Source organism: Typha angustifolia, chromosome 14 (assembly GCF_048772165.1).
Source record: "Typha angustifolia cultivar Huaian chromosome 14, ASM4877216v1, whole genome shotgun sequence".
Lineage (NCBI taxonomy): Eukaryota > Viridiplantae > Streptophyta > Magnoliopsida > Poales > Typhaceae > Typha > Typha angustifolia.
The window spans coordinates 1,305,625-1,330,870 of record NC_133252.1 but is presented as its reverse complement, the minus strand read 5'-3'; the positions used below and the strand labels follow the sequence as shown (position 1 = coordinate 1,330,870).

The window sequence follows — 25,246 nt, the reverse complement described above, 5'->3', positions numbered from 1 at the left end:
ATTTTGGACCCGTACCCGAATATTCGGGGGGGTTCGGGGCCCTCTCCATTGCACGTGCCACTCACGTTCCCTTCCTCCATTCTCTTCCTCAATCTCTCTTACCTCTCAAACCTCTCGCATACTTCTCCTGTTCTCCAATGGCGGACGGGGAAGACGACCCCGAGGGAGCGGCGGAGCTCAGCGACAAGCAGAAGATTGAGATCGCCAAGTGGTTCCTCACCAATGCCCCAGTCGGAGAGATCAACTACGTCGCTAAAGGTACTCTCTCTCTCTCTTTCTCTCTCCCCGATTCCTTCGTTGTATCTTCTTTGATCGATATCTTTATGGCTGTACGCAGACATCCGTGCCCTTCTTGATGACGATCGTATCTACAAGATGGCTGCGGCCGAGGCCTACGCGATTCACAACAAGAGCCACTTGATCGCGGTCGAATTGCCTGACAGGAGCGGTGATGTGAGTTTCTTTTATGATCACCGAAAATTTGGATGATATCGTGCGCCTTATACTGCAATTTCGTTTCTTTAGGTGATTCTCTACACTGATGATGTCAAGGATTTGAATCTTTAGGGTTTTCCCATAGTCCGAGTCTGTATTTTACCATTTTTAGCATATAATTCGACTTAGGAGGATCTTCTAGCAATTTAGAATGCAAGCTCCTTCTTTCTTGGAAGACAATGTTACTTAATCTGCTGCTGGAGAGCTTCTATTCTTCAAGATGACAACTGACCAGTAACCACCATCTTGTTATAGATATCAATCCTGTTCTATCTGGCCTTGATATAAACATCATGGGCCCGTTACCTTGTTAGCCTTCATGACTGCATTAACTACCATGGTGTCTTACAAAAACATGACCAAGTGCTAAAAGAAATACTATTATATAACCTTCTGATGTACTATTAAAGAGAATAAGTATCATACCAAGATCTTGCAACAAAATAACATAGTCTATGCAATGCTATAATTGTCCAAACACACCTTGCTACTGATGCTTTAGTGTTAATTTAGATTTCGGACATCATAAATGCTTTAGTGTTAATTTAGATTTCGGACATCATAAATGCTTTAGTGTTAATTTTGCTGTGTCAGGGGAGCATCTTCAAATTGGATTAATCATTCTATACTCCCATTTGTTCACATTAAAGACATATCTCCATATTCTAACAGTAAAATTACACACTTAATTACATTAGGTTAGAACTTTAGTTTTTCTTTCATTCTAATGTGAGCACTTGAGTAGTAGGACTCTGATTGAAGTCATACTCCTTGACCCTAGATACATATATTGCGGTGCATAATCAACATAATTACATGATATTTTTATGTTTCTTTATCTTGTCAGTGGTGATTATGCTATTCCCTTAGCTAAGTATGTGTTTGTTATATCTTGCAATCTCTTTCTGCTAGTCTATTGGAGATACTAGAAATTTAACAAAAGAAACTACTATTTTTGTCAACTTCTCTATGCTACATGCTTTTAAATTCTATCTACTGCTTGGTTATAGTTATTTGTTCTGTGCATATGCAATTGCTCTTTTCTGACACATTCTTGCAGGTCATAATTACAACATACGGGGAACTCGACGAGAACAATTATTTTGATCCTAGGACTGCACAGGTTGCTACTGTGGATCACATCAAACAAGTATTCTCCCTACCCTCACTCTCATCTAACCCTTTTATCAAAATGTGCATGATCGGAATCATAGCTGTTATATTCTGGTTACTGCTATAGATGATAAATAATTCTGATTATCTGTTTGTGGATATTAAGCAATAAATTATATTTGCAAGCTTATGAGAGATGTGAAAAGCATGGATTGCTATTATATTTGGCATTTAAGTACATTTTGACTCTTGCACATGCTGATTGCTGCATACTCACACTCAATTATAATTTTATATAAAAGAACTTCTCTGGTAGAAACTTTTTTAACTGGTGCCTTGGATCTTATTTCTTTGGTATTTGATTCTTTTCTTATTCAACTCAGGTCTGCACAAAATTGAGACCTGCTACAGATGAAGAGCTTCCATCTTCTTATATTGAGGAGTTTCGGTATGCTATCTCATTGCCAGTATGAGCTTATATATTTTCATTACACCTCCAGCACCAGTTGCACCTTTAACTTATCTCTTGTATTTTTATGCTGGTTTTAATACTCTTCTGCATGGTACAAGTAGAAGCTTTATAAGTCTTGTACAGTTATTCATGAAAGCCTTTTGGATTATTGATTGTGTTCCTTTTACAGGCAGTTTTGTTTTTGACACTCTTCTGCATGTTACAAGTAGAAAATTCATGAGGCATAGTAATTGATGAAAGCCTTTCATTGGTGTTGTACTAGTTAATACATTTGTAATTGGAACGTACAAGAAGGAACTATTATGCTTGTCAAAATATTCAAGTGGTCTTACTTGCCTTGTGGTAATTAAGAATCTAAAGTGCACGCTATTGGTTCTCTGGAGATCTAATTTGTCCCAAAGGATATTTGTTGCCGAATGAATATCATTGAAGTCTATTGGTTCTCTACCAATGTATCTAACAAGATACAGATAAATAAATGAGTCCTTGTGAAGCCTTATGTCCTGTTGCTACTGTAAGCTGCTACTGTCGTCATTGATCTCCTTACCTTTCATCCCTTTTTGTATCATACTGACACAGAGTTGCCCTGGATGCTGAATTGTTTAAGTTTGTTGGCGAAACCTACCCGAAAGGAACATGTGCTGTTTATTGCACTAATGGGAAACATTTGGAAGGACCAGGAGCTGATTTTGGGTTTGCAGCAGTTATATCTGCTGCTAAATGTAGCCCGCATAACTTCTGGTAAGTCAAACGCTCGACACTTATACATGATGTTTTCTATTGTTATAAAAAGTTTATATAGCTGAGTGAGCCTACTCTATATCCTTGACCAACTATCATAAGCATACCTTTTGGCTGCGAGTTTAGCAGTGTCAGCATTTACTTGGCAAAATTCTGGACTCTACACTCTAATCATGATATTTGTTTACTTTGTAAATGTTTGTTTGATTTCACCTCTGATTTGAAGGTGATATCATCACCGCTCACTAGAAATGGCAGTCAAGATCATTACATCTGATTTTTATGTAGTTAAAAATGGAAGGAAAGTGATTGGTCATTAAACATAATTTGCTAGAAGTAAGACTATTGCAAGCTTCAAAAAAGTAGGCTGAAATGCAGTTAACCATAAATTTACTAGCAGACTCAAATTGACAACAAGATATATACTTTCAAGTACCTCAGAAATATGAATTAAAGGAAGGGGAAGGAGGGAAAAATTGATAACCTTCCTAGAGTTAAGGTGATAAAAGAAGGGGAATGAGGGAAATATCAAATATTTATATCAATCATAGGCCTCCTAGTAACATTGAGAAGATTAACAAGCTTCCTTCCTGTGGTATAAATCCTAAATACTAATGCCTAATTGCTGACAAAGACTTGTTATATTAGAGTACAGCCTCAATTCAAAACCTCAAGTCTAGTATTTGTCTTTCCTTTTGTATTAATTGTTGTTTTAAACAAATGTAGTGGCACCTGCAAATTGCAACATTGGTTGCTATGATGGTTTTAGTTTAGACCCTTCCACTGCGTTATGTGTTTTGAGTTTTGACCACCTGTGTCTGCTTATTGCTATATGAACCAAAATCAACTTATCCTTAGCATCTTAAATTATGGTGGGTTGTCCGCTAGTGGGCAAGTAGGTCTTTATTTGTACTGGGTTTTTTTTGTCTTTGTCAGTTTCTTATTCTATTATATTTTCCCAACAGTTCTCTATCATTTCATGTTATTCTTATTGATATATTTTCATTATCTTCTGCTTGAATGTCATATGTTTCTTATTGAGTAGTTAGTTATTTACTTTTCATAAATATGATGTTTGATACCTTTCGTGCCAATTCACAGAAGCACCTGCCATTGTGCCATGGCACCTGCAATCTGCAATCTGCTAAGGTGTATGTGTCTGTTGGCTGCTACATTGCCACCTAGGTCTTTTTGTAAGATGGGTACAAATAGTTAAAATTTATGACCACAAGTCATTTTGGTTGGAGTTAATATTGTGAAGTATCCTTGTAACTAGCTGATTCATCACAATCTGTCACAGATATTTCCTTTTTCTTGGTTTTCTTGAGATATTTACTTACTAATAGTATATGTTACCCTTGCTTTATCCCCCTTTTTTGGTTTAACAACAGTTGTTATGCATATAGGAAATTATATACACCATGAAAATCTGAATTTTATATGATCTTAATTTATTTTGGTTTGTAAAATTTATTACTGATCTTTTTCATCTTTTTAAATTTCAAATCTTCTTTTGGCAATGATTATAAAGAAGAATAATTTGACATCATTAGGTACAAGTACTTAGCAATATTCACTTGCTCGGTTGCTCCACTTCATCAAAAAGGATTATGTGCATACATAATCACTGAGCAACCACTTTTTTCACCTATCGTCATTGGATTGTTGTTTGGAAAATCATGAACAAATGTGTCATGCAGCAATGGAAGTTGGCGCTCCATTTGGAATTTGGAATTCAAAGATGATTTGCAAGTCGTGGAGTTGAAAGGAAAGATGCAGGTGACTGGTTATAATCTTTCCGGTCACTTTTCTTACATTCTACATGGATTAGTATATACTATAATTCCGACTACTTTACTAAAGTTGGTTATTGTTTGCACTTTATGATCATCAGGTAGGTGCTCATTATTATGAAGAAGGAAATGTCCAGCTGGATGCAAACAACGAGTGCAAGGACTCCACTATTTTGCAGGTCAGTAAAGCAGACCCTGTTATGACATATTCAAGATATAGCTTGTCACTTTTGAGTGCCACGCATATATGTACTGGAATTGTATCTTGCAATTATAAAACATGAGAACACACATTTACGTACTTGTACAACAAGTGATGGTGCCTACACCATTAAGTGAGGCCGTTTGTGGTCATCAATCATTAATTAGCTTCTTTCCTTAGTATTAGAGTTTTATTTATTTATTTATTTATATAGTGGCTTTGTAAAAGAAAGGGCTAAGGCTCTTTCTCTTATCATTAAGTAATATATTTTTCATCAAATCCTCTCTCCTCTTTCTCTCTTCGCCCTCAACCTATTCTAGGGTATCATAACATCCCGATCTCTAGGGACTTGCATCCATTGGATTTTTTCTCCTTCACCTTCACCTTCACCGATCGATCTCTCTACAACGGATATTTCTTCCTCTTCGAACCCCTCAAGTTGCCTGTCCTTCTTAGGAAAGAAGTAGGGTCAGGGAGGAGGTCGACTTTGGTGACGACCCACAAAATGTCAAACCAGGGTAGATCAGGCCTAAATTGGACCTCCCTCTAGCCACTGGTTTCACCCAAACCCCCCTCAACACCCCCACCGTCATCTTCTTCACCAGTATAGGCAAATCTTGCTACCTAAACCCTCGTTGATGTCTTCGACATCATCTTTGATTGGAACGCATCACCCATATCCACCTCTCTAATGTCAACTCCGCCCTCTCCATATTCTTAGATACTAGCATCTGCATTGTTTGCAGTGTGGCCCAACAACGAGCTCCTCACCTTCTACTCCTCCTAGTCCACCACCGCCACATGGATCATTCATCACCTTCTTTCGTTGGGCTAAACAACATTGAAGTCATTTCCTTACTCATCCATTGTGCATTGAAGACATCCATTGTACATCGAAAGCAACTATGCATGGAAGGCATCCACCAAGTCACCAACAGCATTGAAGACAAGGTAGCCTTAAAGGTCATCTGATCAACACAAAGATTATCAGTCTTTTTGCTCGCCCATTGTTCAATGAAAAGCCTCGGTGAAATATATTTATGTGGGCACCAAAAATTTGATGAAAGGCTTTAGAGAATATTCTGAAACGCCCTCATGGTGTTTGATTAATTGTTGTCTCTTCTAACGGATGTCTCGTGTTCTTGTCGATCATGGGAATATTCTTGGTTTGTTTTCTATTTGTCACTTTGATTTGATCACACAAGCGTCTTCCATCAAGATAGTCCTCCATGGGTGATGTCTCTTCAAGCATATTTATGACATCTTTGTGGGATGTGCTCTCCCTTGCACATTATCCAAATCACCACTATAGTTTCAGTAGAGTTTGGTACAACCAAAATTGTTCAGACGATCCTGAATATACTAAGTGGGTTTTGTGTGATATGAAGATCTGTACCTATCTTATCTGGTAGTTTAACCGATCGTTTCGACCTTAACTCCAAGAATTACCTTTTGCTCAATTGTCTGGGCTCACTTCAATCGCTAATTTGTTAAATCGAGGCCGATGTATCGCTTTCAGCTTCATCACAATGCCCTAGAGGCCAAACATGGTCAGCTTTCTATTCATGATTTTTATGCTTGCATGACAACAGCTCACATCAATCTTATTGCTTTTAATCACCAGTGCCTCTATATTATGAACGTGAAGAATATTCTTCATGGTCTTCTTGATTAGGTATATGGATTCTCCACCTAGTTTTCACATTCCTTTTAAGTCATATGAATTGACTTTGACAAGCCATCTATAGGCCCAAATAGGTTTCGCGTGCCTGATTTAATTGATTTCATAGTATTCTCACAAACTACAAATTTCAAGAGAGCCTCTCTTTGCCATCTATATTTTTGCAGTCTTCTGCTCAAGGTTAGGTTAATTTTTTTTTCTGTATGTCAATGATATGGTTATGATCAACATTTGTTCTCTTTGATCGTATCTTCAATGCAAGTTTGAGATAGTAGACATTGGTCCTATTTGGTATCTTCTGCATATCGAAACTTCTTAGTCATCTTATGATCTTCCACTATTCTAGCCAAAGTATATTATGAATATTCTCAGTTGCGTCACCATCATTGACACTCACCTTGTTACTACCTCAGTTGAGCATCATCAAAAATTTCAGCTCGATGATGATCAGCTTCTTCCAGATCCAATTATATATAGTCAGCTAGTCGAGACTCTCATCTATTTGATCATTACTCGACCCAATGAGAATATCTCTCATGCAATTACTCTTCTTGCTCAATTCATGCAGACTCCTCAATCTACTCACTATGTTGTTTTTGTACGTATTCTTTGATGCCTTCGTAACACCATCACTCGCTCTCTCTTTATGCCATCAACTTTCATTTTGGTGTTGTGGCTTATTTTGATACAGATTATGCTAACAACAAATCTGATCAGGAGTCTAATACTAGTTTTTGCAATTTTTAAGAGACTCCTTGATTTTCAAGCGCAACAAGAAACAAAATGTTGTCTCTCCAGTATTAAATCTGAATATATCTTGTTTTGTGTGTTGCAACTAAGGAGATTGTTTGGCTATATCATCTCCTTAGTAACAAATCTGATTAGAAGTCTACTACTAGTTTTTCTATTTTTTTTAGAGACTCCATGATTTTCAAGCACAGCAAGAAACAAAATGTTCTCTTTCTATAATTGAATCCGAATATTGTGCTATATGTTGCAACTAAGGAGATTGTTTAGCTATATCATCTCCTTAGTGATATGGGTGTTCTCTTATCCCTCCTAATTTTTCATGTCAACAGTGATAGTGCTAAAGATTTATGAAGAATCTTATTTTTCATGAGAGAAAGAAATACATTGAAGTGATATTGGCTACAGTAGATAGGTATACCAAGCTGACACAATCTTTCTTCGTCACCTCAACACTGAGGAGCAGATTGCAAACTTCTTCACAGAGTCTCTTTCATTTCCATGCTTTGAGCATCTAATTGGCATACTTTCGATTTATGATTCATCTTGAGTTTGAGGGAAGTATTAGAGCCCTATTTATTCATTTCTTTACATCTATGATGGCTTTATATAAACATTGCTAAGTCTCTCTTATTTATATTAAGCAATACATTTTCATCAAATTGTCTCCTCTTTCTCTTTTATGCCTCAACCCATTCTAGGGTTACATTTTGTATCTTTTCACTTAGAATGACATATATTGTATCCAAAGTCATTTTTATTATATACATTTGTTAGTAAAGATCAACTTTTGGAACTCAGTACCCTTTGACTATATATTCACCTAAAATAAAAACAAGGTTGGATATCAAGGTGGCATTTGGTTCGTGAATAAGAAATGTTTATTCATGAATTAAGTCTCCCTCAAATAAGTTTTATAATCAAACACCTACTTATATATATTTTGATTAAATTATGTATAAAGTTAGTCATTGACAAATTAGGCAGAAAATTTTATCACAGGTTGAGGATTGTGACAAAATTTATATACATTTTCTCATAGGATTTCTATAGCATAAAGTAAGCAAAATGCCATCTTTTTACCCAATGCCTCTACTTTCCATTTTTCTGCTTTCTTCCATCAATGTTTCAATAGCAAATTAGTAATCTCCATTTGTGATCTCATTCGAAAGACTCGACTGAAGTGATCCTACCTCAATAGAAAGATCATCTAGCAGGCTAGATCTCTTTTCTTATGAATTTCGTTTTTTTTTTCCTTGTTTTTTTTTTTTTTTCTTATGTACACTTTGGTCTTACTACTATCTATTGTGGGGATATTTTAGCCTTTTCATCTTAAAATGGCTTTATTGACCATACTTATTCCAAGTTTAGTAATCAACAGAAATTTTTATATAAACTTATTCAAAATAATTATTATAATTTTATTTATATTTAACAACCAAACAACTAAAAGTGAGTAAAGTTATAAAGATATATTATTTATATATAAGAGATGTGAATAAAATTATCCTCAAAAATCTTATGCATGAACCAAATGAACCAAAGATATCTTGAATGCTTTTTCTTTTCTTTTCTGAAGATTACTTGTACTAGAAGTAATGATTTCTATTTACTGCTGTACAACTGTTTCCAGTCCCCTGAAGATTGTGCTGTTTCAATAGTGAGCATGGTTCGCCATCATGAGGCAGAGTATATGGCATCTCTTGAGGTTTCAGTCTGTCCTCATGGTTCTTAGATTGCTTAGATGCGGTAATTGATTCTAGAGTACTAACTTTGTCTTCATATGCAGGCATCCTATCTAAATTTACCAGACACCACATTCAAGGTATGCTGGAAGTACGAAATAATTTTCAGTGAATTACTAAATTCACAAGTCCATGAATGGTGTAAGAAAAATATCGTTTCATAAAGCATACCTTGTGCTCTACCAGGGCTATGGGTTTCAATCACAATCCAATCTTAACAGCAGTCATGAGAACTGCAGCATTCTCCTTCTTTTTCTTTTTCGAGAATCAATGGAAACTTATGGCATCCCAACAGAGCTATAAAATGCTCGCGGTGGAGATAAGAACTCCCAACCTCATATTGGGAAATTAGGCATGCCAATTATCATTGGGATATTAGTCAATGAGTAATGCTATAATTTGCAATTACGAAAAACCGCCTCTTTCAGTTGTTTTCTTGGCTTTTTCTTCTAATGTTTTTTATTTATTTTCTTTTTCGTCTCACTTTTCCTTTTAGGAGCCTACAGTGTTAACTCGGCTCATATTGTGAAACAGGATCTTCGTAGGAGACTTCCAGTCACACGCACTCTCTTTCCATGGCATAATACTTTGCAATTCAGCCTCACTAAAGACCTCACCAAAGAACTTGGGATTGAAAAGTGAGCGGAGAAGTCCGAGGCTAGTTGGTTGCTTTCTCATGCACTATAACCTCCAGGCTCCCGGACTTGTCATAAGAAGTTTTGGCCTCTTGGGTTTTTGCCATTTAGTTCTAAACTTAAAACACTCATGCACCCATTCAATGCTTAATTTAGAAATTCCACCTGTCTTGTATCTGCCTGCCTAATGTACTTTGTGGAACTTCTCATTTGGATATAGATATTTAGAATGCAAGCCGCTTTGAAGTTTGTAGAAAGATCATTACATTACATGTTAGTATTGAAACATTTGCAAATGAATACAGCAAAAATTATCCAGTGAATTAGTTTTCAACCCAATTAGGAGGTTTAAGTGTGTTCTCAGGTTCTTCAATTACTTCTTCGTTTTGACAATTAACATCTTACCTCAGATAGCATGCTCCTTGTTAATCTAATCTACTTCAACAAGGGAGACTTTACAAGGTATATGCTACTTTATGTTTACTATCCTTCACAGTTTACACCCTTGCAATTTAGACTTTCGCATTTTGACACTGCCCTCTGCGTATATTGCTTGAAACTTGAAAGACACCCTCCTGTTAGCCTATCTAACTGAGCCAAGATCAGGGCGGGCCTTGGGCAGCCCTAGGTCAAGCTAACGTGTTAATATCTTTGAATGTATGGTCTTTGTACCTTTGTTGCACTTAAAAGATGACTTATGTAACATGTACGAGTTGAAACCGGTTGATAATGGTTGTAGGTAAATATGCTCAAGTTACAAATAATCCAGAGAATGATGATTGCATCGACGCTGTGCTACTTGTACGAGAAATTTTTGCCCGGCGAAATGTTCTTTGGCAAACCCTGTAACCATTTGGTCGATGTAGCATTTTGTGCCCATATATCAAAACAAAAGAGCGTTCGTAATTGTCCTCGTTTCTTTGTAAAAAGTTGGGTCGCCTTGGCATTAACATTCGGTATTTTGTACCCTTAACAGACGGATTTATTGTTCTACAGTGTATTGCATTGTTTACATCTTCGTTGGGGTTTAAGGATGACACTTGTTTTACCCCTAACAGACAGAACGATTGGTCAGAGAGATTCTTTTAAAAAAAAAAAAAAAAGGAAATGAAAACGACATCTTAAAAAACGATTAAACTAGATTATCAGAAAATCATTAGGATGCACCTTCTACTTAATCTACTCAGGGGGGACTGGTGGGAGAAGTTGGCCAAGAAAAGATGCCGAAATTGATACATTATCTTTGACGACGACCAGAAATGATGATTAGTATGCTGTCGATATCAATGTTTGCCCTTCTATTTAGTTCCTAGATCTTATCCCTATTATTTCTTGTATTGAATTAGAAACGAAGCTTAATTGCGATGGTAAAGTAAACTGCCTGACTATGTTTGTTAATCAATGTTTGTCCTTCTCAAGAGCTGCTGCCAGAAAGTAGTAAGAATAGCCGGATTCACCCCAAAGATAGCGAAGATATTTAAGATAAGAATACATTCGATCACACGATAAAAGGAAAACATCAACCACAGTTCACAAGCATACCAACCGTAACCTACAACGACCACCACACACTTCACTCCGCCACGTTCTTGTCTGCTGTCCCATTCGTCTCGCCGCCGCCGAACACCTTTGCGATCCTCTCCGTTGGAATCTCCGGCACGTACCTCACTGCCGGGTACCCGTTTGCCGCCGCGTAGGCGATGGCCCTGTTGTACTTCTCGGCCCAGTACGCCGCCGTGGGCACCAGGATCTGCGCCACGTGGGGGAACAGTGGGAGGCGGTTCAGCGACCGCCATGCCGCCACAGCGTACTGCTCAGCCGCCGGCTCGTACTTCGCGTACAGCTCCTGGGCCACCGGCTCGTACCGGTCGAAGGCGGCCTTCGCGGCGCCGGATAATCCCGAGCGGTGCACCTCGGAGGCTACCGTGCGCGCCACATCGGGGGTGCTTTGCGCCGCCGCGTACGCGTGAGCGGATGCGGACTTCACCAGGGCGGGCAGGTGGCGGTCCAGCTCCTCGGCAGCATCCTCCACCTGTAACGTGACGTCACCCGCGGTTCACATTATCATCATGATGCAAGGCGCGAATTTTTTTACCCCGCCTCACCTTACCTCAGAAATTTATTTTACCCAATTAATTAACTCCCTTCTTTGCATTACAATCGAACAAACCTGATAATATTTTATATATATATATATATATATATTATTAAATTAAATTTTTTTCTCCTATAGGTAAATATTATATAAACACATAGAATTCAGCAGATCAACTAGGTAAATAAGTTTGTGAAAGTTTATGAAGAGGCCTAGCTTAGTCAAGATCTGCGAGGCGGATCCCAACCATACGCCGTGTGGTGGGGGATCTCCTGCAGATCCGGATGCAGGAGATTCCTGTGGTCGGGCAACTTGCCCAATATCCAACTATTTTACATTATAGAAGCCATTTGGTCTTAAAAAAAAAAAAAAATAGTCCAAGATGACACAGAAAAATAGCTGAAAGGTAATAAATAACTTTCTTAACATTTTCTAAAATAAAAAAATGGAGGGGGCTGGGGCCACGATAGCTTTAGATGGAAAACTTAGTAAAAGTTTCAGAGGATTTAGTGGTATAAAACAATTTCGATGGATTGAAATAGTTTATGACCGGTATGTCAACCAAACTAACTAAAATTATGAAACATATTTTATCGTTAACTGATATGTCAGCAAATGTAAGACTGCAGTAAATTCCTGCAATTTGGTGGACGATCAATCCCACCAGTACCCACCAGTAATAAAATAATTCCAAAGAACCCACCCAGCGCACGATAGCAGTGCTACCGTGCGCTCCCAAGGGTTCCTGGGGATGTGTGTGTGTGGGGGGGGGGGGGGGGGGGGCGGGCGGGGGTGAAGGAATGTGCGGTCGCCCGTGCCCGCAGCCTTAGGAGGGTCACGCGAGACGGTGGAATCCTGTCCCCACACTAACGTGCGCCGCGAGAATCTACCTCAAACAAGATTCCGACACCAAAAGGGATCAAGCTAACTTGCGCACGCTACAGAGGAGATGGCACTGCCTAGCTAACGAGCGCGGGCGGATCTGATACAGGATGTGAGATACGCACCTTGCTGTCCACGAATCTGAGGATCTCGAAGGGGACGTCGCGAAGCCTCTCGTAGACGGGGCCGACCACGGACTTGACGGCGCCCTCCACGGCCTGGACTCCCGGCCTGAGCGGCCCGGAGTTCTCCTTGGCGAAGCTGTACACGCTGGCAAAGCACACCACCGCCTGCATCGCCGCCACGCGGACGAAGTCGAGGTACTTGAGCCCCTTCTTCTCTTCTCCCCGCTCCTCCTGGTTCTGCACCAATTCCAAACAAAGCCCCATCAAAACCCTAAGCCTCAACGTTAGAGAAGAAAAAGGATAACGAGAAGCAGAAGGAGGTAATTGAGAAGAATTAGGCGAAGATTCCTTACTATCTCTTCCGATTGGGGATTTGATTCGGCCATCGCTGGAGCAATTTGATGAGATCGAGGACGCAAAACTTAAAAAAGAAATTTGAAAACCAAGGGTAGAAAGGAAGAAGAGATTTACGCACCGTTCTTATAGAGGACGCAACACTCTGTCATCCGTTGGATCTTAATATTTCTCATCGGACGGCTCTTACCGATCGAATGGGATCCGGATTCGGCTGGATGACGTGGTCCACCCGTAGCCTCAGAATCTGTACACAGGACCCAGCATGGACACGTGGCGCGCGCCTACCGGATTCCCGTCGGCGTTCCAGGCGTTTCGTGTTCGCTTCCTGGATTTAGCGCGAAACTTCGAGAAGGACACTTTTTCCTACAATATTTGCATATTTATTATATGTAGCCCTTGAGTAAGATATATATATATATATGTATTATATTATCCTTCCTTGTAAACAATCACTTATCTTAATTCTCAATATTAGTTATATAATACATACTTCTCTCCCCTTTCATTTTCCAACCGATATATTTATATTTACCAATTATTATTTCATCCTTAAAAATTATTTTAATTAAAGAATTACTCTAATCAATCTCTCTTTCCTTTTTCTTTTCTCTTGATCCATCCTTTATAAAAGAAATTTTTTATCAGTTGCAAGCTATCGGACATTACTAGTTTACAAAGAAACACAAGAATAACTTTATACTAGTATAGAAGTTAGTATAGTTATACTGATATTGAACTTATTCTGCAAAGGAAACGAAGCCTTTAGCTCACAAAAAGCTTCTACTCTGATAAATAATGGAAGATGGATACACGTTCATTACATAAGAGTAATCAGAGACGGGATAAATTTAATTTATTCCAGCAATTAAACAATTTCAGCATTGGTTAACCAAGAATCGAAGAGCACAACTCATTGGTCACTTACCCTAACAAATAAGTTGTTACAATGATAATTTACACAAACAATGTGCTGCTTCGTATTCGGGTGGCTGGCACATTTAGCAAGAGTTTTAGCTTATGAAATACAGCAGGCCAAATTTCATGCCTGATGCTATCAGCTCAAGGATAGAGAATTTTGATTCGACTGCATTGCTACGCTGGGCCCAGTCCCCTCTTGCATTTGTGGGGAAACCTCCTATTCAGCAAAAATTATGTGAATTCAGACTAAGTTCTGAAAACAAAATGCAAAAAAGAAAGATATATGTATATATCCAGATCTCCAATTTTATGTAGCCCGCTACATTGCAGGCTATTATATTCACAAAAAGTATCATTAAGACGGTTGGATCCATGGTTCGAAACTTCAGTATGTTCTACTCAAATATAGGTGAATCTAGATTCTCGTTACCCTCACTTCCTCCCAATGCAAATAACTTACCTGTGAATGCAGAGGTTGCTGAAGCGTTTGCTGATCTTGTGCCGAGACATAGGGTTGTGGTTGTGACAAACGGTAATATGGTTCCTTAAGTTCAAGTTTACCAGAGGATGTTTGCAGAATTCCTCCTTGATCAGCACCAGGACCCCACATTTTAGCTTTTGAAACAATTCAAAGTTGGGACATCAAATCCACAAGAACTATTGCAGAGGCAAGCTGAAGGACGAAAAAAGGAGCGGTGAAAATTGACAAACCTGACATAGTTAGGTAAATTGTGTAGCTCTGAGCACTGTGGGCCACCAGTTGAAGGCGGCCAGTAATTTCTTGGCCAGCCATGACATATAGTGGCTGCTGTAGCACACAGCGCAGTTGGTACCAGTGAGTTGTAGGGGCACCAGGTGCAGTAGTAAGCCATCTTTCCACATATCTGAAAATAGAGATCCTATTATATGCATGATATAGGGTGACAAGAGACTGTTGCGAGATCATTAACTGAAATGCAAATAGCTTAAAAAGTAGAACCTATATATTTCAAAAGCTGATTTGTGCAACAGAAATCAAGCATAAAAGAAAACGAGTTGTTTTACATTCTTATGCTAGTAAATTAGCTACAAGATTCATGAACGTCTACTATTACCAGATGCACACACACTCCCTCACAATGAAGAGTCAAAAGACTACTCAAGACTAGTAGTGAAGTAACTAGATGGCCTGAAATTATTAACTATACTTGCACATATCTGTAGCACTTCAAGCAGTTGATGTCCAAAATGCATAAATTAAAATAGCATCAATTCTATTGCTTCCGTGCAAATTCCACCATTCGCCTCAAAAATCTGAACTAATACACTCGTGGAATTGTTTGTCACAATGAATAGGAATTTGTGTTGCCCTATTTTTAGCTTAGTAAATTAAGAGGCTAATTGTTTGGCACATTTACAGGAAATTCTCATTTACCGGTAAAACATGTGGACAACAGTTCAAGGATAAAAAGCATGCGGAATCTTTAACCTAAAATTAGATCTCCCGATATGCCATTCAAGTCAGAAGTTCAAACTTCCATTAGGTTAAAACACCCGAGCATGTACATCTGCCACCAGCCTTATCTACGTTGCCACTCTTTGTATCATACAAGACCCTTAATATAGCAACCTAAAATTGATGTTCCTCCATGTGATTAGCAATCAATAATTTCTCTTTACTAGATCATATTCTTGTGTATGATCATGAGTTAGCTAGAAGGATGGCCGTGCCAAAGACAAGAACAACACCGACCACCGGCCGGCATGGCATAACATGTGCCGCGACACTTACCAACCTTGCCGCAAGAGAGAGAGAGAGAGAGAAAAGATAAGGGAGACTACTCACCTCCACCCTTCATTGCTCACCGCCGACTTTGTCGTCAACCTTGTCGCCGCTCGCCATTGCCTGAGCTCAAGGCACCACTCACACTCGGATCCGCAACTTAAATTTTTATTCAAACTGATTCGACCCAACCCACCTCACCTTTTCTTTCTCCTCGGGCTAAGGCAACCAATGCGGGTTCAAGCAGCACCTCGAGCTCACGCAACGGCTAATGGCGAAGCTACTAATAGGGGTGCCATGCGGCACCCCTCGTGCTGGTACGCCGCCAACACAGTAATTGCTGACCGGCATGACCATCGTTGGTTGGCAACAAGAGGATAAGGGGGATTCTCCACTCCGCCAAATTATCCTTTTAACCTCTCTTTTATCCCATTGGATACTAATCCAATGGGATTACTAGTCCACCCCTCTAATTGAAAAATAGTCGTTAATGATTGACATTTATACATATTGCATTATGGTAGGGGAAAGACAAAAGGTTTGTAGCTTGGCCATAAATTTATAGATATATGGTCTGAAACAAAGATCAAGATTTAAGAATGAAGCATTTTCCCAGCAACAACCAAAAGGCCTAACTCCTATTTTTTCCTGAATAAATTGCCTATAAAGGAGTTCTTCAGTACTATATAAATATGGCACAGTACTATACAAATATGAGCACAACACACGGCTAACTAAGAAAATGCTCTATCAAAGAAACAAGCAAATTATGCAACCTTAGACCAACAACTTGCAAGATTCCAACTTTTCAAAGCATCCAAGTGATTGACAAGTTATAAGCAATAGATGTTGCACAATTAGAAAAAGTGATGACAGTTTTTACGAGTGCCTATTATAACATTAAGTAAAACGGTAACCTACTTACTTCCCATTAAACAAGACATCAAACCAGCACGCGAGACCATGCACCCTAGTCCCAACAGATGCTATGAAATTAAAAGGAATGTCAATCTCATAAAGCTCTTCTTCCTGGATAACAAAGGAAATGTCAATGTACCAGTTAAGAAAAGCAACAGCCATTTTGGAACCAAGATAAGAGCAATACATACACCTTAAAGAATGACTACCTTCTTATCTTGTACTTTTTAATCATTTAATCAATTATCATCACATAGAGTATGTGAACTTATATGAACAGACTAGAAAACACTTATGGATTGACAGAGTTTTTAAGCTACATGTGGTTATTTTTTGCAAAACTTGAGAAAACAAGAGAGCGCACCATGTCCAGAAAGATTATAGGTTTAAACTAAATTTTACCTTTATGCAAGTGAAGTCTAGTGTATGATATATAGGTGGCGAGACCAATAACCTTGGATCAAATGCATCAACCACCGGCTGCAAGAAGTTCAATTTAGGTCAAAGTTATATTTGTCATCACTAGCAACATCAACTGTTCTAGCGATAAATTCGATGTCCTAAATTTTGTAAGCAGAATACCAGGAGAACTATATTGTACATTCTCAGGGGGAATAATTGAAAAGTAAAAGAGTTAAGAAATAAGTCTGATACTTACCATAGTGAATATATTTCAAAGCACAAAAAGAATATGAAAAGGAACTACTAGTTACAAGCCAATAGTTGTTACACTATAGCCTTAGAAAGTGATAGCAAAAATTGAACTTGCATTTTAAACTTTGTTTATGGCTTTTGATAGAAGAAAGAAACTTATTTCTCCTTGTAATTCTGATCCACATAAGTGAAGCAATTATTCAAGTATTCAGAAGCAATCAACAAGGGAACTACATACTTAGTGGTGCTAGCAGTAAAGAAAGAAAAGAAAGAACGTATAAATGTTTCCTTGATAGCTATCCAGCTATCCCCATTATTATTTTCCACCAACTCTATATAACCAGTTTAAATTGAGTATCCGTAAGTTTGATTGCAACCAACAGCCACCCTAAAACATTTTCAGTTGCGACTGATTTAGCAGAGACTACATGTCCCTCATTACAAAGAAGATGGTTTGTATCCCTCTCGGGCACTACATGCATACTTATTGTCACTTGTAACCGTGTAGAGGTTCATCCAGGATTCAATGCAATTTTGGAAAGATTTCTCAAGGTGTAAGGCTAACCAGACTTTCAGGCAGTTAGTTGACTACTTGACTTATAATTTCCTGTGACATTTGAGATTGTGATGGTATCATAAAATGAGAGTCAACATCCCCCATGATACTAGAAGTTACATTGCAATGGGCTTCAGATTGTGAGCTCGGATGTCTAGTAGCAGATTGCCATTAAAGCAGTAATGGGTGTTGGGTGGAAAAGATCTTAGAGATCTGGCAAGCTCTATGCTTGATGTGGCTATGGAAGAAGAGACCTATAGCAGAACTAGAAGAAGCAGGAATACTGAGGCAGGGACTTCATATGCAATAGGAGGTTGGAACTTGGAAGTAGTTTCCTAGGACAGCGAGCGTTATATGTCACCAATAAACCAGGACTGGCCATCTGCAGCATCTAAAGAACCAGCATTTGATATGCCTAAAGCTAAAATGCTTCCGACTATAGTTGCAGGTGGATACAGGCAAAAATATAGCCCCTTGAGCATATGCATGCATTCCACACATCAAATACAGAACTGTTTGACCTGCAGAAGGTGCACTTAATTGTTCTATACACCATCTTGTCAACCAAGTTAAGATTGAATATTGCATAAATTGTAAGCATATTGTCAAGAACAAGATGTAAGCCTTAACTCAATGATATACATTGATACAATTCACAATAGCAGAACTCAAATAACAGACTGCACTGTGAATTTGCAAGCTTCTATGATAATTTTGACAACCCTCCATAAATTGGTATACGGTATCCTAAAAAGGCAAGAACAAGCACGATAATGTTTGTCATAAAATCCCTAAAGCAATTTGTTACAATTATTTATAAGGGTTCATAGTCTCAGCTCACAAATACTCCAAAAGTTCTGACATGCTGAGTACCATCTTGTGTCATTCTTATTAGGCTATAATGTGGCTACAAAATGAACTTGTATTGAAACAGAATGGACAGTACTTGCAATTAAAAACTACCACATAAGCATTACTTGAAACAAACTTTCATACTAAAGGTATTTATTCGAGTAACAAAAAGGACCTGTGAGAAGTATCCCTGGAAAGCAGACCCATATAATGGGGAAAGATCAACACCAAAATAGTTCTGCTGCTGCCAAAACAGGGCCTACATATTAACACAAAGTTCACATTGTCAGGAGATGTGAACAACACTCTGCAACAATGAAATTGGTGAAGATTGCAAGATGACTACGTAGTAAATGTGCTTCCCTGTCAATTTACACAATAATTGACAACTTCGATGACAGAAACATATATAAACCACACATGTATGAAAATATTATAAAAAGTACTTCATATCTGCTTAAAGGAGCAAGGGAGAAAAAAACACTGAGCAAAAGTTAAATATGTCAGAAATAACAAAGAATACTTCAACAACTTATAAAAATACTTCTAGCATTTATTTGTCAGAAACAACTCAATCAAAATGCATCCGCAAACTAACAATGCAATGATTAATAGGGTTAATCTACAATATAAGCACCTGCAATGATCGCCTATGTGAACTCATGAATTTCTTCATAAAAGGACTTCTAGCATCTACAAGTTAAACATTATTTAATATCTTAAGTGGTTTAATTGAGGTAGACACTCTAAAAGAACATGACAGTAATTCAGAAGAAATGGAAATTCTTCAGGTGACAATTTATAAAATAGAATAGAAACTCTTCAGATGAACTTCTAATATTAACAATTTTCTTTTATGACCATGTAATATGAAATAAAAAATCCATGTAACATAACACTAAGCAACTCAAATAAAGCTGAACCAAATGCCAACATAGCCAAGCAGAAGCTCACTCAAAAATCTAGAATCACAAAAGAAGATTAAAAAATTTCTTTTGTAACTACTAGATTGCAAGTTCATATTTCTTTAGAAAGCATAACAATGCCCCTGAACACTATCTAACATATTATATTACTTACGCGCAATAAAAAAATTCATTGAAAATCAAATATTCCTTCCCCAACTAATCAAAACATAGAAATTAACATGATTAAGATGTAATGTGAAGAATACAATATTTAAGAAGTACTTGAAACATTGCACTTTGAAGTGTCAAGGGATCAATAATATTTCACAAGTAATCTAGGAAACAGAACTTAAAATATGAATATGATGCCGAAAACCAACTTCTAAAATGTACCTTGTTTGCAACTTCAACATAAAGATACTCGTCAGAAAATGGAGCCATGTGTATCCTGTTAAAGATGCAAGAGGTCAGCTACCTGTCTCCATTAAAACATTAAAAGGCAGATTCAAGCTTTTATTTTTCCCAAGTAAAAGCAATATGGAGGATCTTAAGACTACAGCATGAACATAACATCTTCTCAAAGGTATTCCAGAAAAAGAAGAAAAAAAAAGCAGACAAATTGCCTCTTGAAGCATCATAGCATATCCAACTCAACCTAATTATAAGTGAGTTCAATAACTTTGATTACAATGAAGTGCATATGAGTATCAAGATTATTTAGATAAACTATTGATACTACCCTATGTTGCCCTGCACAGAAGCTTATGATGATTGATACCAATATAGGAGCTTACCATAATACACCAATTCAATGTTAGTCTTTAATGGGGCTCTCTTAACAATAGGTATCTATTTCAACTTTTGCCAATATGTCCAGCTAGCATAAATCATTGGTGGCTTACTAGCATTAGGGCATGCTGTGATAAGTATATCCAAGCAGCTCTTCTGCTATTCAAGTCTAGGATATAGAAATGTCCTTTGCAAGTTATTTTAGAAAGGAACGCCACTACTATATACCAGGAATCCAACATTGAAGGCAAAAACAGTGTCTGAAATATATCAACAAAATTTCAATAAATGGATGAAAGAAGATATAGCTTAGAAGGAAATTTCCAAGATGATATAAAAAAATGACTCAGCAAATGAATAAAAAAATATCCTCCAGGAAAATTTCTTAGAAAATTTCTAATTGCTCATACCTTCCAAGTGATGGAAACATTTTTCCATTTGGTACAAGGAATCTATCTCTTGCAATCACGTAAGACTCCAACATCCTTTCATTGACTAACAAGGTTCCTAGAAAGTTTCTGATACCGTATTAATAGAACTGCACCAACAATATTAATGGTACGGAAGTCTTTAAATTAAATCAGAGATAACAACTTATAGCATACAATAAGATTTTCAAGACTCAAAATAACTGAGAGAAAAAAGTGTAAATAGAGAATATACATATACATATATGGCAGCTATATCTATAATTACACTACAACACATGATTGAGCATAGTCATGCAAAGTGCAGATCACTCTCTAATCAAAGTTGCCCCAGCAAGCAAGTCACCAGTCAGCACCAACAATATAACGTTTTGCATCATAAATATAGTCAATTTTGATGAATAACATATCAATTATGAAATTTCAACCAAGTTAAATAGCCACCAATTGATAATAAATGGCATTAGTTTATTAGCAAGCGATCTTATGAAAACATAGATACATATAACTGGATCGTGCATGTTTCCTAGTAAGCCAAGTGAGAGTTGCAGAAGGATTCAAACAAATAAAAGGTGGACCATTAGGTTCACATATTCCACGTGTTATTGCCATAAAATTATACATTGAGGGGAAAACATACCCATGGGCTCAGAAATCAGAATATCTGCTTTCTCAGGAAGTTCAACTTCCTCAACTTTCCCTTTGACTACCTAATTTAGTATTTGTCAATGAATCAAAAAAAAAAAAAAACTAAATCAGCAATAGGCAGCAGACTGAAACGGTACAATATCAAAGGGATGTCCCAAACATAATGCTAAAATGGATACTGCATCAAACCGTTATCCGCTGTCCAAGCGATGGGTTGCCAGATATTAGCTTGCGTGCATATTCTGCCATTTCTGATGCTTCCACTGCATATACATGTTTGGCTCCAGCCTGTCTTTCAATAGAAGTTACAAGCCAAGAAGAATTCTCGACTATGCCAACCCAAGATATAAAGACTCTAAAGAGATCATTTTGCATGATGTAACAACTAAATGATACTATAGTTTAAAAGTTTATACATACCTTAGCAGCAAACAATGAAAGAATACCACTCCCAGCCCCAACATCAACCACAACACGACCTTCAAAGAGTGAACGGTTCTCAATCACTGCTGCGTAATATGTTCCTGAAATTTAAAAAAGAACAAAATTAGGTAAATAACAGGTTCTAACAATCGTATGTAAGTCTGATTTTGTAGTATCTTGGATATGAGTGTAAATGAACAGATCGCAACTTGCAAGGCAAAACACAAGTTGAAGCTTCACACATATTAGCCTGTCTTATAACAACTAATAGTAGTCTAGATATTTACCTGTCCTCACATAATCTTGCAACATATTCTGCTGATGTAGTAGCTGGCTATAGTAATGAAAGTACATCTGGGCAGAGGATGCCTCTATTTTACTATCAAATTTACTTTTAGAGGCAGTTACTGATCCATTCTCCAAAGGTTCACCTGAAAAGATGTAGAAAATAGTACAATAGTAAGCAAATTTATGATTGTACAATGACACGCATGATCTGCACTGTTTTTTTTTTCTCTCTACTAAAGCATATATGGACATATTCATTCACAGACTCTATTGTAAGAAATTCATATATGTGTCTCATTTACAGAGTGCATGTAATCTCCTATGGTGCTCGACTGCTGTTAATGAGCAAAGGGTGTAGAAACATAACAATAAGAAATCTACTGCATTTTTGATTTCCTACTAACCTGACCCTTACTGTCTGCCTGTGGATAATAATAATCATCACCGTCGTCAAATTCATTAGGCCTTTGTGTGTAGTAGACATTTTGCCAGTATGAAGGAAATTTCAGTGTTTAAATAATATTTTATTGCTTACATTCAGAAGGAAAGCTCAGTAAAAAGATGATAAAAATATTTCAATATGGCACAAGGCATATTCAAATACTAGTAAAGAGAAAGAAATTCTAATTTTAAGTTTTGCAAAACATCGAACAATTTTTTAAGGTGTACGTAGTGTTACGATACACCAAGTAAGATTATGTCAAGAATGAGATGTAGTAAGAGGGCCACTCTTTTATGAATATACAGCATTGCATGTATGGATAGTCATGTATACAGTGTGTATGTCCAGGTATCTACATACATATATGTATATATAGACATCTAGAAAAATAAAATGAAATGTCATCCTATAATGAAAGGTTTTTCAAACAAGAAATTTAAGAAATAACATACCAGTTCTAGCATTAATTACTCCAAGTTTCCATTGTTGAAATGCTGAGTAGAAGGTTTTGGTTACATCTTCTGTCCTAAAACCAACCTTACATGCTATTGAAGATAACTGCAGACTCAGAACCAAGAACAGAGTGCAGTGTTATTGGATATTTATTCCATAAATTTCAGAAGAAAAGAAGGAATAATTTTCAGAAAAACTTTTCATAAGATTTGAAACCAAATTTTGACTTGTAAACCACACAACAAACATTAGATGAAAATAATTATTCAAATATGATAGATCCTTAAATATGCTAACATAATAAGACATACTGCAACAAGTAGAAAATGGAATTGTGATGGATGGAGACAGTATCTAGAGGAACTGACAGCAAGAACGGGATTAAAGTTTGGCAATTTGGAATATGCAAATACATTAGCTACACAAGGTATAAAGAAACTTACACTTCTCTAATAGCACATTAGCATGATAGAAACGCACAGTTTTAACTGTCCAAGGAATATCAAAAGCTTTTGCATGGCAAATTACTGTTCATGTGTGAGAGGGAACCTCCCAGAGGACAGATAGTTTTGGTTAATTAGATATGTCTAAAGTTGATAAAAACAAACTCCAATTTTTTAGTCATATTGTCTGGAACCTCTATGGGAACTGATGGTTCTTAAGAAAGTAAACATGACCAAAATCTCATCATAATAAGTTTCTAAATCTATTGCAAGAAACTACTTTGAGATGCTACCATATAGCATACTGCATTATCTTTAGCATGCATGCATATCTAATGACCTTAAAACAAAGGAAAAAGATTGTAGCCTATAGGCACTAGCCTGGAGCAAACTATGCAGAGTTGCACACATTTGACATCTCAAGATGTGACCCTTAATTTTGCAGTATCCCTGGTAATATAATAATTAATTCCAGTAAAAGATCCTTGCTGGTTACTCTAGTATCTTGGTACTTTAGATTTTGGTCAATAGACATGTTAAGGCTTCATAAGCTCTTTGGTTTATCTCAGATAAATATAGATACCTTAGCAACTACCAATAAGAAACTTCTCCTTATTTGACACGATCATTATTAATGCATGAAGTATTGAATATATTGATGAAACCTAGTCATATTTTCTGTAGAACAGTAGCTTTTGGATTAAACATATGCAACTCACTCCTCTATCAACATCACTTGTGTCGGGAAACTGCCACCGTTTGAACAAGCAGCCGTATTTTTATTAGTAATGGACGATTCTCAAAGATCTAAAAAACTCCAGGAACCTCATAAGCACTCTAAAACACAAAACCAATCAACAAGGAAGAAATAACTCCAATAAGAGAACAACACGTAATAGAGAAAGTCTCACGCAGTTAAACGAACCTCCTCGGTATCATTTTTGGTATCTGATCCTTCACTTACAACCAGCAACTCAACAGGACCCAATCTGAAGATCTGAACAAAAAAGGAAAGCAAGAGTTTTGTCAACCTAAAAAGGAATCACAACCGCCCGAATTAGAACACTACGACAATAATAAAGGAGACGACTCGTCCAAAACCTCAAGATTCCAACTTTAACCTAGGAACAAGAAGGAAACACAACAAACCCGCACCTGGGTGATCCGGAGATCAAGGTCAAGAGCGGCGTCCGGCGATCCCGGTTGCGTAAACCTCAACCGAGGTACGCCGGAGTGGTCGGCCACGAAGAGGGCGTCGCAGGAGTCCGGCAAATCGGCGGCGAAGGAAGACGAGGATAGGTGGGAGAGGGCGACGCTAGGGAACTCCTCGGATTGCCTCTGCTTCAGATCCAAGGAAACCTCCATTGCTCCTATCGCTCTTGTTCTCCTCCCCTGGATTCGGATTCGAGGCTAGGGTTTCGAGGGTTAGAGATTAGGGTTTTGGGAGGAGAGGAGGGGTTTCTTTTATTTTTATTTTATTTTATTTTTAATTTTAATTTCCTTTTTCCTTTTTCTTTTTCGTTGAGTTGGGGATCAAAAGCGCGACGCTTTTATTTTGGGGAAGTGCAGGTGCCGATGGGCGACGGGGCGAAGGCAGCAAAGCGGTCCCTTTCCTTACTCTTTTCTTCGTAAAAGAAAGATACGCGCAAACGCGCTAATATTATTATCTTCCGTCCATTTA

The 25,246-nt window shown here is 37.6% G+C and overlaps 3 protein-coding genes across 3 annotated transcripts; 1 reads left to right on the top strand and 2 right to left on the bottom strand.

Moving 5' to 3' along the window:
* The first annotated feature begins 83 nt into the window (after positions 1-83).
* LOC140775374 (F-actin-capping protein subunit alpha) lies at positions 84-9,947 on the top strand. Its single transcript, XM_073118626.1, has 10 exons — positions 84-258; positions 338-453; positions 1,556-1,645; positions 1,992-2,056; positions 2,660-2,821; positions 4,522-4,600; positions 4,716-4,793; positions 8,878-8,952; positions 9,034-9,069; positions 9,524-9,947. Exons 1-10 carry the CDS (start codon positions 138-140, stop codon positions 9,629-9,631), a joined length of 930 nt encoding a protein of 309 aa, XP_072974727.1. The 5' UTR covers positions 84-137; the 3' UTR covers positions 9,632-9,947.
* Positions 9,948-11,059: 1,112 nt separating this feature from the next.
* LOC140776790 (stress-related protein-like) lies at positions 11,060-13,221 on the bottom strand. The gene is made up of 3 exons (XM_073120646.1): positions 13,080-13,221; positions 12,727-12,963; positions 11,060-11,656 (listed from the first exon to the last, which is right to left on the bottom strand). The coding sequence occupies exons 1-3, from the start codon at positions 13,110-13,112 to the stop codon at positions 11,198-11,200; spliced, it is 729 nt and encodes a 242-aa protein (XP_072976747.1). The 5' UTR covers positions 13,113-13,221; the 3' UTR covers positions 11,060-11,197.
* Positions 13,222-13,850: 629 nt separating this feature from the next.
* Positions 13,851-25,112, bottom strand: LOC140775373 (probable histone-arginine methyltransferase CARM1). The gene is made up of 15 exons (XM_073118624.1): positions 24,721-25,112; positions 24,491-24,562; positions 23,122-23,227; positions 22,227-22,370; positions 21,937-22,040; positions 21,706-21,804; positions 21,509-21,578; positions 20,851-20,947; positions 20,045-20,099; positions 18,919-19,002; positions 17,084-17,161; positions 16,689-16,792; positions 14,713-14,885; positions 14,462-14,616; positions 13,851-14,218 (listed from the first exon to the last, which is right to left on the bottom strand). Exons 1-15 carry the CDS (start codon positions 24,928-24,930, stop codon positions 14,138-14,140), a joined length of 1,632 nt encoding a protein of 543 aa, XP_072974725.1. The 5' UTR covers positions 24,931-25,112; the 3' UTR covers positions 13,851-14,137.
* Between the last annotated feature and the right edge of the window lie 134 nt (positions 25,113-25,246).